This window comes from Oncorhynchus tshawytscha, linkage group LG27, assembly GCF_018296145.1.
Source record: "Oncorhynchus tshawytscha isolate Ot180627B linkage group LG27, Otsh_v2.0, whole genome shotgun sequence".
Lineage (NCBI taxonomy): Eukaryota > Metazoa > Chordata > Actinopteri > Salmoniformes > Salmonidae > Oncorhynchus > Oncorhynchus tshawytscha.
In genome coordinates this window covers 3,916,682-3,932,587 of record NC_056455.1, presented here as the reverse complement: position 1 = coordinate 3,932,587, position 15,906 = coordinate 3,916,682, and the positions used below count along the sequence as shown (strand labels likewise).

Below are 15,906 nucleotides of genomic sequence, written 5' to 3'. Positions count from 1 at the left end.
AGGTCGCTCTTGCTGCTGGTGAGTCTCTGATCCACCTCTACGCAGACGACACCATTCTGTATACTTCTGGCCCTTCTCTGGACACTGTGTTAACAACCCTCCAGGCAAGCTTCAATGTCATACAACTCTCCTTCCGTGGCCTCCAATTGCTCTTAAATACAAGTAAAACTAAATGCATGCTCTTCAACCGATCGCTACCTGCACCTGCCCGCCTGTCCAACATCACTACTCTGGACGGCTCTGACTTAGAATACGTGGACAACTACAAATACTTAGGTGTCTGGTTAGACTGTAAACTCTCCTTCCAGACCCATATCAAACATCTCCAATCCAAAGTTAAATCTAGAATTGGCTTCCTATTTCGCAACAAAGCATCCTTCACTCATGCTGCCAAACATACCCTTGTAAAACTGACCATCCTACCAATCCTCGACTTTGGCGATGTCATTTACAAAATAGCCTCCAATACCCTACTCAACAAATTGGATGCAGTCTATCACAGTGCAATCCGTTTTGTCACCAAAGCCCCATATACTACCCACCATTGCGACCTGTACGCTCTCATTTCCTGGCCCTCGCTTCGTACTCATCGCCAAACCCACTGGCTCCATGTCATCTACAAGACCCTGCTAGGTAAAGTCCCCCCTTATCTCAGCTCGCTGGTCACCATAGCATCTCCCACCTGTAGCACACGCTCCAGCAGGTATATCTCTCTAGTCACCCCCAAAACCAATTCTTTCTTTGGCCGCCTCTCCTTCCAGTTCTCTGCTGCCAATGACTGGAACGAACTACAAAAATCTCTGAAACTGGAAACACTTATCTCCCTCACTAGCTTTAAGCACCAACTGTCAGAGCAGCTCACAGATTACTGCACCTGTACATTGCCCACCTATAATTTAGCCCAAACAACTACCTCTTTCCCTACTGTATTTAAATTATTTATTTATTTTGCTCCTTTGCACCCCATTATTTTTATTTCTACTTTGCACATTCTTCCATTGCAAATCTACCATTCCAGTGTTTTACTTGCTATATTGTATTTACTTTGCCACCATGGCCTTTTTTTGCCTTTACCTCCCTTATCTCAACTCATTTGCTCACATCGTATATAGACTTGTTTATACTGTATTATTGACTGTATGTTTGTTTTACTCCATGTGTAACTCTGTGTCGTTGTATGCGTCGAACTGCTTTGCTTTATCTTGGCCAGGTCGCAATTGTAAATGAGAACTTGTTCTCAACTTGCCTACCTGGTTAAATAAAGGTGAAATAAAATAAATAAATAAATGTAAACTCAACTGTATTCTTCATTGCTGTCTATTTACCACCACAAACCGAAGCTGACACTAAGACCGCACTCAATGAGCTGTATACGGCCATATGAAAACAGGAAAACGCTCATCCAGAGGCGGCACTCCTTGTGGCCGGGGACTTTAATGCAGGGAAACTTAAATCCGTTTTACCTCATTTCCACCAGCATGTGAAATGTGCGACATTAAGGGAAAAATGCTCTCCCTCGCCCTCCATTTGGAAAATCTTACCATAATTCTATCCTCCTGATTCCCGCTGACAAGCCAAAACTAGAGCTAGAGTGACTCAATCGATAAAAAACTGGTCAGATGAAGCAGATGCTAAACTACAGGACTGTTTTGCTAGCACAGACTGGAATATGTTTCAGGATTCTTCCGATGGCATTGAGGAGTACACCACATCAGTCACTGGCTTCATCAATAAGTGCATCGATGACTTCATCCCCACAGTGACTGTACGTACATACCCCAAACAGAAGACATGGATTACAGTGTTGTGTCTTTGGCTATGCCGGATTAAGTGATATGACATGATATTCTATCAAATCATTTCTCCTTAATTAATATTACCTGATTGAGCTAATCATGTAAATGTAATTAACTAGAGAGTCGGGCACCACAAAATAATATTTATAGAGCTGTTATCTTCCGAATAAACTCTTAAAGACCTCGTAGTATTTTACACCAATAGCAGTCAATATTAATCGTCATCTTAATTCAGTCTCATCTGAAAGTTGTAAATTCTTGGTTATCTGCACGAACCCTGGCTAACAATTTGAATCAGCAATACAAAATTGGGTTTAATCATTTATTTACTAAATACCTAAGTAATCGCACAGAATTACACATACACGTAATTAAATCATAACTTGATTACAAATTACGTCATAAAGGAAAACGTCCCTAGCGGACGGAACAGATATGACAGCTTGTTACACAAAAGAAAAGGGGCTGGGTTTGAGTGAAGGAGCGGGAAGACTGAGGAACAAAGGGTGAAGCTGTGCTATCGTAAATACAGTATCTTATGCATTTTAAATTACCGTGCATTTGGAAAAGGAAAATGCAATAAATATTTACTCTGAGTTGCGCTTCGGTAGGTTGGTGGTAGATGGAAGGCCGTGTTGCCCAACCGAGTCCTTTGAAGAATGTCTCTGGTGTTCAATTGGGTACGTTGTAGTAACGTCGTTGTGTGGATACTCTGTCTGTTCCTTCCTAACCTGTGTTTGCAGCTGCTGTTGCTAACTCAACGGCTAGGAGGTATCACTTCTGTAGTGAATAAGAGTTCAAAGTTCATACCATTCGCAACCAAAGTTTACGCTGATGTTGGCTTCATTCTGTAGTTATTATCTGAACCATTCTGACATCGGACCGTCGTCTTACATCCTCGGAACAGGAGGTTAGATTGTCGTCAAGGCTTTATATAGGAAGGGAGAGGAGGGAATGTTTGAAAAGTTTTATAGCCCATATCCCTTCACAGGGGCGGGCCACTGATTGAGCAGAGCCCTATCTTATGAAAACCCAAATCTCACATTTTATAAGCTAAAATCACATTTCATCCCATCACGAATAATTTCATATTCAAACATTTAAAATGAACAACAATTCCATGTGAATCCGATAACTCTGATGTGTAGACTTTCCACTGTAGAGTGTATGTCATCTTATCATTGATGAGAATGTCTCAGATGACAACTGAACTGACATCATATTCATTAAGTACCACCGCATATGTTCAGTTGGTCAGATTACCAGAATATAGTTCATTTCCCCCCACCTTCTGATGTTCCCAGAATCTCTATGTTAATAACCAAGGGTTTTGCAAATGTAACATCAGTAGGGTAGAGAGAGGAAAAAGGGGGGAAGAGGTATTTATGACTGTCATAAACCTACCCCCCAGGCCAACGTCATGACAACAGGCAACATCTGCGTTAAAGGGTATAGCTGCCGCTTTCAAGGAGCGGGACTCTAACCCGGAATCTGATAAGAAATGCTTTTATGCCATTTGACAAACCATCAAACAGGCAAAGCATCAATACAGGACTAAGATGCAATCGTACTACACCGGCTCAGACGCTCGTCGGCTGTGGCAGGGCTTTCAAACTATTACAGACTACAAAGGGAAGCACAGCCACTAGCTGCCCAGTGACACGAGCCTACCAGATGAGCTAAATTACTTCTAAGCTCCCGTTGAGGCAAGTAACACTGAAACATGCATGAGAGCATCAGCTGTTCCGGATGACTGTGTGATCATGCTCTCCGTAGCCAATGTGAGTTTTAAACAGGTCAACATTCACAAGGCCACAAGGCTAGATGGATTATCAGGACGTGTACTCCGAGCATGCGCTGACCAACTGTCAAGTGTCTTCACTGACATTTTCAACCTCTTCCTGTCTGAGTCTGTAATAGCAACATGTTTCAAGCAGACCACCATGTTACTTTTATTTATTTTGTTGTTGTATTTTTCTTAAAACTGCATTGTTGGTCAAGGGCTTGTAAGTAAGCATTTCCACTGTAACCTGTTGTGTTCGGCGCGTGTGACAAATACAATTTGATTTGTGAATCTGCAAATTTCACATCTTTTTTTTGTAAGGGAAGTGATGTAATGGTATGTCCGTGTAAGGTAAGTGGTACGCTGTTCAGCTAAAATGTTTGTTTTTTTGGAAAGTGTGGAAATCTTTCATCAATATGATCCCTTAGTACTGACAATATGGCTGCATCTGGAATTTGAACTCACAACCTCTGGATTTTGATTACAGTGATATTACTGCTGCACCACAAAGTCTGTAGAATTTCCAGAAGTCCCCTACAGATGTTTAACTGATAAAGATTTTTTTTTAAAGAGTGACATGTGCACTGCTATTTTAGTCTTCAGTTTAATGAACTATTTTCTCATTATTGGTTAGATTGAGTTATCTCAGCAATTTGAGGGTTTTCTGTATACTTGTCTAATGTTGGTGGGGCATATAATTCTGTTTTAATGTTACTCCTGAATCACTATGATACACATAATATTTTTTCTTGAGCGTATTTCTACAAAGATAAGATTTACTTTGAAGTCCAAAGTGTAGGAATACAGGTGAACCAGTAATCAACACAGCCATGGTGGTGTAGCAGGAAGATCAGAATGCCCTGAACCAAGAGGTTATGAGTTCAAATCCCATATGAGAACATATTGAATAATTACTGTATAAATAAATGTGCATAATGTGAAATATGTAAGTGGACAACACTGTGGATGTTTTGTGACATTAAGGGGACATCCTAACGACTTCTTGATTGCAGGGAATCATGTGACAATTTGTATCCACATGTGAAATGTTATGTGATTACGTGAAGTGTTCCAAAACCCAATTTTACGTGACAGGTTGTGATCACGTGAAAATCAAAATGGTTTTGGAACACTTCACATGTGATGATATTTCACGTGTACAAAACATATGGACATTTCACATGTGAAATCATGTGATTTTCCACATGTGAAATCATGTGTTTTTTTTCTGTACGAGAGGGAATAGTTCCATAGGTGACAGGCCTTGCAAAACGAGACATTGTTGTATTTCAACAAATACAACTGGTTTCAGTGATGCCCTGATAACAATAAAACAAAACCAGATTCAGTGATATTCAGGTTTATGCATGAATATTTGTTTCACCTGTTTTATTTTGTATTATTAAAATAATTATGTCACTTCAAGGGATCTAGTTAGTAAGCAGTCTAAAGACCAAGGTTACTCCAGATAGCTTTGCTCTATAACTGGGTAACACTGTTCCTCACCAAGGTGCTGGAAAATGCTTCTACCAGGCATCACTTTCCTTGAACCTTTACTCCAATTAACATCTCATACAAAATGACAGAATGTTGAGTTTCTTATCGATCCTCACACAGCAGCCTCCCACCTAGAGGGCAGAAACAAAACATGAATCAATGTGAAATATTGGTCTACAGCACCCCCTTGTGATGAAAGATGTTCAGTCCAAAAACGAATGCGCCAACATAAAGTGTCTTAATTAGGGTGTTGGGCCACCACGAGCCTCCAGAAAAGCTTCAATGTGCCTTGGCATATATTCTACTTAGTGTCTGTAACTATTGGAGGGATGCGACACCATTCTTCTATGAGAAATTCCATAAATGTTCAACTGGATGTTAATTGTTTGTTTAATTAACTCATGAACCACACCTGTGTGGAAGCACCTGCTTGCAATATATACTTTGTATCCCTCATTTACTCAAGTGTTTCCTTTATTTTGCCAGAACCTGTACATTGTACTTGAAGATCTTCGAGTTGTACAAATACAGTGAGCTCCAAAAGTATTGGGACAGTGACAACTTGTTTTGTTTGTTTTGGCTCTGTACTCCAGCTCTTTGGATGAAATGATAATGACCATGGAGGATAAAGTGCAGACTCAGCTTCAGTTGAAGGTATTTTCCTCTATATCGGGTGAACCATTTAGAAATTACAGCACTTTTTGTACATCCTCCCCCCCATTTTAGGGGACCAAAAGTATTGGACAAATTCACTTATATGTGTATTAAAGTAGTCAAAAGTTTAGTATTTGGTCCCATATTCCTAGCACGCAATTATTACATTAAGCTTGTGAATCGACAAAACCTGTTGGATGCATTTGCTGTTTGTTTTGGTTGTGTTTCAGGTTATTTTGCGCCCAATAGAAATGAATGTTAAATAACTTAATGTCAAATTAGAGTCAGTTTTATTGTAAATAAGAATAAAATATGTTTCTAAACATTCTATGTGGATGCTACCATGATTAAGGGTTATGGATAGGGTAAGGGTAGGTGTTAACATTAGGGTTTAGGGTAGTGACTTCCCAAGGACCTGTATAACACTGACCCTAACACATGGGCTGACAGGAGTTTATAGTTACTATGAACACTCTACTGGTAGCATACTTTCTAGTTTCTATGCACTTGGTGAACTTAAGTGACTCAATTTAGAATCAGCTGTGTACCGCAAGACCACAGACCCTTTCTCAATCCTCTAAACATGAGCATACCACAGAGAAAACAGTAGGTATAAAAGTCAACTGTTCTCTCTCACCATAAAGGTTAGAGGTCAGATATCAGAGTGATGCTGTCCCCCTGTCCATCAAAGCTGCCACAAGAACACTGTATTGAGTAATGCCATTCTAGATAACAGACTAGTTATAATCTACAAACCTGATTGCTTGGACAGTGAATGGGGATTCCAAGACCTTCACATTCTCTCCAAATGGTGAACTCAAAGCCTGTTGGATTTTCACCCAGATGGCAAGAACACAGCCTTTTGGGCCGGGGGCATGGGAGTGGGAGTGGAAATTATTTTTGTCTTTGAATTGTATTGTTTCAATAAAATAATCGTGTTAATAATAGAATCAACGCAGCCCTGAACAATGCATGGGTTTAGAGCTGAGACTCTAGGTGTCACGTCCTGACCTTTTTATGTCTCTATTTTAGTTTGGTCAGGGCGTGAGTTGGGAGCGTTCGTGAATTCACTCTGGCTAACTACTCCGATTTCAGGGCACTCTCTTCTGAGTGTGCCAGAGTGCAGAGTAACTGATGAATTTACCAACGCTCAACACGGGTTGAATATGGCCGGTGTCAGTAAATGTCGGCAAAAAAAACGTAATTACATTGTTGCCAGCAGCACGGTTTACAGTCACCAACGCTCTGGATAACATGATAACAGCGTTTGTTTTGATATTTCAACCTGAGTGTCCTGGTGGTGTCTGGTTTGGGTGGACAAAATCAACATGAGCGCAAGCGGTCTGGTCATTATGTGTAAGGATCAACTGTCATAACAGGCTGCCTCTTACTGCCAAGTCTCGACCGCTAACATTATAGCTAACGTACAATGGTCGTGAGAAGCCACTGGTTGGGGTGTAGAGAGCGGAGCTAATAGTTTGAATGGTAGGAGAATGCTACATTTCTATCAAAATGTTTAAAATATATACAGTTGAAGTCAGAAGTTTACATACACTTAGGTTGGAGTCATTAAAACTCATTTTTCAACCACTCCACAAATTTCTTGTCAACATACTATAGTTTTGGCAAGTTGGTTAGGATATCTACTTTGTGTATGACACAAGTAATTTTTACAACAATTGTTTACAGACAGATTATTTCACTTATAATTCACTGTATCACAATTCCAGTGGGTCAGAAGTTTACATACACTAAATTGACTGTCTTTAAACAGCTTGGAAAATTCCAGAAAATAATGTCATGGCTTTAGAAGCTTCTGATAGGTAATTGACATCCTTTGAGTCAATTGGAGGTGTACCTGTGGATGTATTTCAAGGCCTACCTTCAAACTCAGTGCCTATTTGCTTGACATTATGGGAAAATCAAAAGAAATCAACCAAGACCTCAGAATTTATTTTTTTAGACTTCCACAAGTCTGGTTCATCCTTGGGAGCAATTTCCAAACACCTGAAGGTACCACATTCATCTGTACAAACAATAGTACGCAAGTATAAACACCATGGGACCACGCAGCCGTCTTACCGCTCAGGAAGGAGACACGTTCTGTCTCCTAGAGATGAACATACTTTGATGCGGAAGGTGCAAATCAATCCCAGAGCAACAGCAAAGGACCCTGTGAAGATGCTGGAGGAAACAGGTACAAAAGTATCTATATCCACAGTAAAACGAGTCCTATATTGACATAACCTAAAAGGTCGCTCAGCAAGGAAGAAGCCACTGCTCCAAAACTGCCATAAAAAAAAGCCAGACTAAGGTTTACAACTGCACATGGAGACAAATATCATACTTTTTGGAGAAATGTCCTCTGGTCTGATGAAACAAAAATAGAACTGTTTGGCCTACAAACCTGACTCAGTTACACCAGTTCTGTCAGGAGGAATGGGCCAAAATTCACCCAACTTATTGTGGGAAGCTTGTGGAAGGCTACCTGAAACGTTTGACCCAAGTTAAACAATTTAAAGGCAATGCTACCAAGTACTAATTGAGTGTATGTAAAGTTCTGACCCACTGGGAATGTGATGAAAGAAATAAAAGCTGAAATAAATCATTCTCTCTACTATTATTCTCATCATTGGTTAGACATTTCACATTATTAAAATTAAGTGGTGATCCTAAATGACCTAAGACAGTGAATTACGAGGATTAAATGTCAGGAATTGTGAAAACTGAGTTTCAATGTATTTGGCTAAACTGTATGTAAACTTCCGACATCAACTGTAAGTAGTGAGTCACAAACAAAAGACGTGCTATGCAAATATAGAATGCAACTTTTAAATAAACTCAGTCTGTAAATATGCCCATATAGTTTCACAAACACATGCCATGATCCAAAAGCAAAAGTGTCCTCATTAATAGATGTTACTGGTTCCTTAGCATAAACATAACAATAAATGTGAATAATACTTTTTTAATGTACATGTGCAAATACATTTTATAATGTCACTATTACTATTGTACATAGTCCCCCCCCATTTTGCGTAATTTAAAGTTATGTAACTCTCTCACCAGTGTAAATAAATGTAAATATATATGACATTTAGTTAAGGATCCCTGATCACCGTAAGGACAGCGAGGAATTTGTTGCTTTGTTACTTTCTCGGACTGAGAGGATCAACTGTCATCAACCGGCTGCCCCTTTCTGCCAAGTCTCAACCGCTAAAGTTATAGCTACAGCAGTCGTGAGTAGCTACAGTACTGCTTGTGCTTGTGGTAAAGAGAGAGGAGCTACTAGTTCAAACTAGTTCAGAAACCCCCATCTGTCTGCTCTCCGCTCCAACTCTCTCAGCAGAGCTGACTTGAAGTGTCAAGGTTTCGGACCCTACATTTGCATGGGAGAGACGTTTCAAATGTTCTGGCCTAACCAGACAAAGGAATGATTTCCCGTGCCTGTAAAATGGAAGAGTCTAGAGGATGCAACAATAGTAGTTTCATCTCGCTGTGGTTTTCATAGACAGAATTTTCACAGCCAGCTAGAGCTCTCAACATAAAAAATAGTTGATCATTTCGTAGAATTGAAACGAACACTTTATCTTGGTCACTGACAGACAGAATCACAATATGCTTAAAGCTTCAAGCTGAAGTTGTAACAAGTTTGAATGACATCTCTGCATCACTCAGCAATGTTAGGGAGACATTTCTCTGTCATCAATTATATGAAATAGTGCCAATATTTCATGTTTATTTACAATTATAAGACAGGGGATATCTTATAGTAAGTTGTTTGAAGCTGAAGAAATTCGGCTTGGCAACCTAAGACCCTCACAAATGTCTACAGATGCACCATTGAGAGCATCCCATATAAGCCTACAGCGCACCAAGACCCATATAAGCCTACAGCGCACCAAGACCCATATAAGCCTACAGCGCACCAAGACCCATATAAGCCTACAGCGCATTTTATTATTCAAAGACATGACAAAACACTGTGTAACACAGTACGTTTATGAGAGTCAAAATATTTACTGTGTATTTACAGTAACTGTAGAGTTTAAATCATTCAAATGTTTATGCTTCGGTGCCTACCAGGCCAAGAGCTCAGTCAGTTCATTTCAGATCACTGAGCACACGGCCAGGCCATTCCTTCACTCATCATCAGTGTCTCCCTCCTCTGTCCTTAGTCAGCTGTTCAGACTCTGCATCTGCCCTCCCACAATTCTTCCCCCTCTCCAACCCCAAACAGTCCCATCAGGCCTCTCCCCCCATCTCTCTCTCTCTCTCCCTCTCTCTCTCGCTCTCTCTTTCTCTCTATTGGGAGTTGTGGGCAACTAAGTTAAGAGAGAAAGATAGTTTAAACATCTTTAAAAAAGACCCCTTCCTCCATACTCCCTTGAGTAATGTCTTGCTTCTCTAATTGTAGCTAAGCCACTGCCCCTCCATACCCGACAAACGTACTGAGAGGGAAATAATACGTATTACCCAACAAAGTCCTTAACCAGACATGTCACAACTGATGTGCTAAATAGTTACGCGTTGACTGGGACCCGAGTACTGATAATATTGGCCATTATGAGAGAGGAACCCCTGTTGATGTCTTAGTAGCCATGTAGATGACTGCGAAGATGAATTCCATGCCACAGGTTCTTCAGGGAAGTCTTGTGAAGTTCTATCCTCAAAAGACTGTCTTTTTACCCTTCCATAGAATGCGATCCTGGCTCATGTGGGCTAAGCCCACCCTTCTGTCTCAGTGGGGACCCCCAAGCTGGGTATATAACTCTTCTAGAGATGGTCCTCTCTCAGCCTCCACCTCGACACACACACACTCTCGCTTACACACTCCCCCGTCCAGGACAATGGCCCCCAAGAAGCCCGAGCCGAAGAAGGAGGCGGCAAAATTGAACCCACCAGCTTTGGAGCCAGAGGAGCCCAGGGAGCCCGAATTTGACCCCAAAAGCATTGCGGTGAGTGTCCAACTCGTAGAAATAGAATGCATGTTGTAATTTTATGGTCTAACCTCTCTGTGAGTCTTTGCTGCCATCTCCTCTCATCCACCTGTGTTTGTAGTAGAACTTATGACGGTAAGTATGAGAGAAGGGGATGCTATCCTTAGCTGATGAGTTAGTGCTGTGTTAGTTCTACAGGGATGTCTGTCAAAAGTTGAGGAATTTGCCTTGTGAAAAATCCCATTGTTGTATTAGTTTGCAAAGTTCTATTGGCAACATTTCTTGGCGTGGCTATCCTCTGAAAATAATTTCACATTTTCAGTGATGTATTAACATTTCAGGTTAGTTATGTTCAGATCATTAAACCGTCTCTGCTTTGTACAGCATTACATGGGCTTGTTCCGATTTGGGCCTGCCGTACATACCTACATGTACGCTACGGTCACAAGACGCAGGCCTCCTTACTGTCTCTAGAATTTCTAAGCAAACAGCTGGAGGCAGGGCTTTCTCCTACAGAGCTCCATTATTATGGAATGGTCTGCCTATCCATGTGAGAGATGTAGACTCGGTCTCCACCTTTAAGTCTTTATTGAAGACTCATCGCTTCCGTAGGTCCTATGATTGAATGTAGTCTGGCCCAGGGGTGTGAAGGTGAACAGAAAGGCATTGGATCGACGAACCGCCCTTGCTGTCTCTGCCTGGCCGGATCCCCTCTTTCCACTGGGATGCTCTGCCTCTAACCCTATTACGGGGGATGAGTAACTGGTGTTCTTCCATCCCATCCCTAGGAGGGGTGCGTCACTTGAGTGGGTTGAGTCAATGACGTGATCTTCCTGGAGTATTTATCATGCCTGATGACTCCTTGCTGTCCCCAGTCCACATGGTCATGCTGCTGCTCCAGTTTCAACTGTTCTACCTGCGGCTATGGAACACCTGTTCACCGGACGTTCTACCTTGTCCCGGACCTGCTGTTTTCGACTCTCTCACTCTATCTCACCTGCTGTCTCTAACTCTGAATGATCAGCTATAAAAAGCCAACTGACATTTACTCCTGAGGTGCTGACCTGTTGCACCCTCTACAACCACTGTGATTATTATTATTTGACCCTGCTGGTCATCTATGAACTTTTGAACATCTTGGCCATATACTGTTATAATCTCCAACCGGCACAGCCAGAAGAGGACTGGCCACACCTCAGAACCTGGTTCCTCTCTAGGTTTCTTCCTATATTCCTGCCTTTCTAGGGAGTTTTTCCTAGCCACAGTGTTTCTACATCTGCATTGCTTGCTGCTTGGGGTTTTAGGCTGGGTTTCTGTACAGCACTTTGTGACATTGGCTGATGTAAAAAAGGCTTTATGAATACATTTGAAATGTGATTGATTGTTGAAGATAACATCTGAATGAGGTTATGTAGGAGGTACATCAAAGTATATTATAAGCGTTCCTAATCAATTACGTTTTTCTTTTTCATTTTCTGTTCCTTTTGGCCTTGGCAAACTGGCCTTCACCGTGCGCTCAAAGACTTGTTGGCGTAGCAGTACACATCCAACAAAACTTTCTAGACACAAATGGGGTGTCCACAGCTGACCTTGTAGGTCTTCAAAGAACTCCCCCCATGTCATGTACATAGGATGCGCCTTGGATGCACCTCATCCTTCACAGTAGAATTGTTCAAATGTGCTTACAATGATGAGCTGGGCAAAACCAGTAGCAATATTCCCACTATTGAAGTGTTCTTGTTTTCTATTTCAGATTGAGTTTACTGCAGACCAAATTGACGGTAAACTGATCTTGCTTTAAAAATCCAATATCTTTTGATGTCAATTTTACTATTTGTTATGGGGAAAGTTTATTGGATGACCTGACCTGTTGATGGCTTGCTAGTTTCCCCAGCTAACCCTAATGATCTGTGTGTTTCCCCAGAGTTCAACGGGGCCTTCATGTTTTTCGACAGGACCCCCAAAAGCGAGATGAAGATATCTTACGCCCAGTGTGGTGACGTGATGAGGGCTCTGGGCCAGAACCCCTCCATCAAAGAGGTCATGAGAGTTCTAGGGAAACCCAAGAGCAAAAAAGTAAACAAAACAATATGGGGATGAGGTAGGTAGATTGGATGGGCTATTTACAGATGGGCTGTGCACAGCTGCAGTGATCGGTTAGCTTATTTTCACATGTGAATTATCTTCACATGAGATTTCACAAGGGATGCCCTGCAAACAAAAATCAGTCGTTAGGATGTCCCGGGAAAGTCACACATTGTTTTTGACTTACATGTTTGGCACACTTTTGCATACATTATTATAAGATTTATTTATCAGGTAATTATTACTCAACATGTCCTCACCTGGGATTTGAACTCACAACCTCTTGGTTCACAGCATTCAGATCTTCTTGCTTTTCCACCATTTCTGCATCAATGACTGACTTCACCTGTATTCCTAAACTTTGGACTTCAAAGGAAATCGTTAAAAATACACGTTAAAAATACACAAGAAAAACGATTATATTTATAATAGTGATTGAGGAGTAACGTTAAAACAAAATAATATTGCACCAACATTAGACTATGCAGAAAACCCTCTAACTGCTGAAGTTCTGAGCAGGTTATAGACTTCGTGGCAAAAAAGATCAGCACAACCTAAATCCAGAGGTTCTGTGTTCAAATCCCAGGTGGGGTCATATTGAAAGGTCAGTACAAAGTAATCATGTCAAATGGGTTCATATTGTCATTGGTTAAAGACTTTTACACTATTTTTAGCTGAACAGCGTACCACTTAAGAACCCCACACCATTTAATTACTTCCCTTACAAAAAAACATGTGAAATCTGCAGTTTCACATGTGAAATAGCTGTTTTCACATGTTGAGCTGAATTGTTCACATATGAAAGCAAAAGAGACACATATAAGGTCAGTTGTTCACTTGTATTAAATGTAGAGTTTACATGTTAACACCCCATTTTCATACTAGAGATTTTCACATTTGAAAACTGTCACATTTGAAAAACATTTCACGTGAAAATCTAATTTGCAGTTTTACATGTAGTTTCATGGTTTCACATGTTGAAATGTTGCATCCTCGTGTTGTCACATTTATTTTACGTGAGATCATGTTTTCACGTGTAGTTTCATGTTATCACATGTTTCTTTTACATATTGTCACATTATCACATAAGTACACGTGATCATGTTATGTTAACAGGTGTGCCTTCTTAGAAGTTAATTTGTGGAATTGATTTCCTCAACATCAGTTGTGTTGTAACAAGGCATGGGTGGTATACAGAAGATATCCTTATTATTTAAAGACCAAGTCCATATTATGGCAAGAATAGCTCAAATAAGCAAAGAGAAATAACAGTCCATCATTGCTTTAAGACAATGAAGGTCAGTCAATCTGGAAACTTTCAAGAAATTTGAACGTTTCTTCAAGTGCAGTCGCAAAAACCATGATGAAACTGGCTCTCATGAGGACCGCCACAGGAAAGGAAGACCCAGAGTTACCTCTGCTGTAGAGGATAAGTTCATAGAGTTACCAGCCTCAGAAATTGCAGCCCAAACAAATGCTTCACATTTTCAAGTAACACATCTCAACATCAACTGTTCAGAGGAGACTGTGTGAATCAGGCCTTCGTGGTTGAATTGCTGCAAAGAAACCACTACTACAGGACACCAATAACAAGAAGAGACTTTCTTGGGCAAAGAAACACGAGCAATAGACATTAGACCGGTGGAAATCTGTCCTTTGCCTGATGAGTCTAAATTGGAGATTTTTGGTTCCAACTGCTGTGTCTTTGTGAGAAGCAGAGTAGGTGAATGGATGATCTCCACATGTGTGGTTCCCACCGTGAATCATGGAGGAGGAGGTGTGATGGTGTGAGGATGCTTTGCTGGTGACACTGTCTGTGATTTATTTAGAATTCAAGGCACACTTAACCAGCATGGCTTCTACACCATCCCATGTGGTTTGAGCTTTGTGGGACTATCATTTGTTTTTCAACAGGACAATGACCCAACAGACCTCCAGGCTGTGTAAGGGCTATTTGACCAAGAAGGAGAGTGGTGGAGTGCGGCATCAGATGACCTGGCCTCCACAATCACCCGACCTCAACCCAATTGAGATGGTTTGGGATGAGTTGGACTGTAGAGTGAAGGAAAAGCAGCCAACAAGTGCTCAGAATTTGTGGGAACTCCTTTAAGACGGTTTGAAAAGCATTCCAGGTGAAGCTGGTTGAGAGAATGCCAAGCGTGTGCAAAGCTGTCAACAAGAAAAGGGTGGCTACTTTGAAGAATCTAAAATCTTTGTTTAACACTTTTTTTGGTTACTACATGATTCCATATGTGTTATTTCATAGTGTTGATATCTTCACTATTATTCTACAATGTAGAAAATAGTAAAAATAAAGAAAGAACCTTCAAGGCACAGCAGTTGTGTTCAAACTTTTGACTGGTACCGTATGATCACTTGAAATTAGTGTTTTTTTCCAAAAGGGATGTGTCTGAGGATTGTTTAACACCATTTGAAATGTCTCACACCCCTCTGTTACACCTACAAATAGAGAAGATGAAAGAGAAGGAGGTCGAGGAAGTGATGGAAGGACAAGAGGACGGCAATGGCTGCATTAACTACGAAGGTGCGGAAAATAGACTACTTTATGCAGTGTGCTGTGGGCACCTATTGTTCATACATTTTCTGTTGCTATCGCTCTATTTCACACATCATGGCTGGGTGAATGATCAAGTGAGTACAGCGTTTTAACCCTAAAGTACATGACCTTTTTGCCTGCACCCTGAGTCCTGCATCAAAATGTTCGAACTGATGTTAATGACAGGCGTCTCTCTCTGTTGCAGAATTCAAGATGTCGCTGACCTGAATCTTTCTTTTGTTCCTCTCCCCTTTTGTTCAAATCTTTGTCCTCAATGTGTGTTACTCATTCTGTCTATGTGTGTGTGAGCGGATGTGTGTGTCACAACGTTTTTGACAATGAAAATAAATGTTCAGGGTCAAACATCTAGGTCCAAAGCAATGTTAATCTTTATTTCCATGGTGTGGTTGAGTGACTGTTGCAAAGTGACAATATTGAGAGATGGTAACTATGTCCTATATGGTGTGCACTTCCTCTGAAATAGGAGTGCGGTGTAATCCCTAAAGTGGGGGAGATCCTCTCCTTCTTTGGTGGTCCCATTGAAATCCATTACGTAATGGGTCTCTAGTGCATTCTTAGGTTTCACATGTCAAA

General features: G+C 40.9%; 1 protein-coding gene across 1 annotated transcript; it reads left to right on the top strand.

The window, feature by feature from the left end:
- Nucleotides 1–5,535: 5,535 nt before the first annotated feature.
- On the top strand, nt 5,536–15,906 carry LOC112225812 (myosin light chain 4-like). The gene is made up of 6 exons (XM_024389904.2): nt 5,536–5,730; nt 10,430–10,688; nt 12,424–12,451; nt 12,595–12,746; nt 15,226–15,300; nt 15,518–15,906. Exons 2-5 carry the CDS (start codon nt 10,431–10,433, stop codon nt 15,232–15,234), a joined length of 447 nt encoding a protein of 148 aa, XP_024245672.1. The 5' UTR covers nt 5,536–5,730; nt 10,430; the 3' UTR covers nt 15,235–15,300; nt 15,518–15,906.